At 41.1% G+C, this 1,096-nt stretch overlaps 1 protein-coding gene across 1 annotated transcript in view; it reads right to left on the bottom strand.

Moving 5' to 3' along the window:
* The window catches only part of TTPA (tocopherol (alpha) transfer protein), a 73,205-nt gene that overhangs the window by 30,522 nt on the left and 41,587 nt on the right, over nt 1-1,096 (bottom strand). Inside the window, exon 3 of the mRNA XM_006860081.1 lies at nt 70-263. Coding sequence (XP_006860143.1) covers nt 70-263 — 194 coding nt within the window. The remainder of the gene's footprint in view (nt 1-69; nt 264-1,096) is intronic.

The following is a 1,096-nucleotide window of genomic DNA, read 5'->3' as shown; positions in this document are numbered from 1 at the left end:
ACCATACCAGGCCTCCATATTTAACCATAACTCACAATTAAAATACAATATTATTCAGGAAACACTTACTGTAAGCACAGAAGCAATCTTCTTGGCTACAGATGGAGTAATTTGAAAAGCATGAGAAAACTGCCAGCCTTCTAGATCAAAGATAGCCTTGACTCCATTCCGTTGAGTCTCTACCTCCTGTACAATAAGCTCCGATGTGATTAAACTTACACGAAATGCATCATAAGCTGTGAAAACTTTTGGGTCCCAGTATGCTAAAAAATAAATAAATAAAGGAATAAGGAATATCAGATCCTAGCATTGTCTAAAGAATCAGAAACACTTGCAAATGAAAACTCTCTAACTATTTGTAGACTTTAAGGATCAGTGAAATGAAAACATCATGGATTGAATATTAGATCAAATTGGCCATTCAACGTACCTGTTTCTCTCTGTTGTTTTTGTTGTTGGCTGCCACTGAGACAATCCCATGAATACAGAGTAGAACTGCTCCTGGAGGCTTTCTTGCTTGTAATCATTACAAGGCTTCTGTTGTTGTTGTTAAGTACCGTGGAGTTGGTTCCAACTCATAGTGACCCTGTACAGGGTTTCCAAGGCTGTAAATCTTTACGGGAGCAGAAGGCCTCATCTTTCTCCCACCGAGCAGCTGGAAGTTTTGAACTGCTGACCCTGTGGTTTGCAGCCGGATTCGTACCAACTAGGCTACCAGAGCTCCTTTTACAAGGCTTATGTTGTTGTTAAGTGCCGTCAAGTCGGTTCCAACCCAAACCCTGAATAGGGTTTCCGAGGCTGTAACTCTTTACAGGAGCAGAAAGTCTCATCTTTCTCCCATGGAGCAGCTGGTAGTTTCAAACTGCTGACCTTGAGGTTCGCAGCTCGATTCTTAACCTCTACACTACCAGAGTGGTGCAAATGGCTAGACGTTTTACTACTTAACTGGAAAGTTTTACAGTTTGAATCCACTCAACAGGGTTTGGTGATCTGCTTCCAAAGGATCACAGCTATAAAAACCCTATGAATCAGTTTCTGTTTGCATATGCAGAGTCACCTACTATGAGACAGAATCAACCATAAGACAACTAACAAA

The sequence above is a fragment of the Chrysochloris asiatica genome, unplaced genomic scaffold, assembly GCF_000296735.1.
Source record: "Chrysochloris asiatica unplaced genomic scaffold, ChrAsi1.0 scaffold00036, whole genome shotgun sequence".
Lineage (NCBI taxonomy): Eukaryota > Metazoa > Chordata > Mammalia > Afrosoricida > Chrysochloridae > Chrysochloris > Chrysochloris asiatica.
This window is presented reverse-complemented; position numbering and strand designations above follow the sequence as displayed.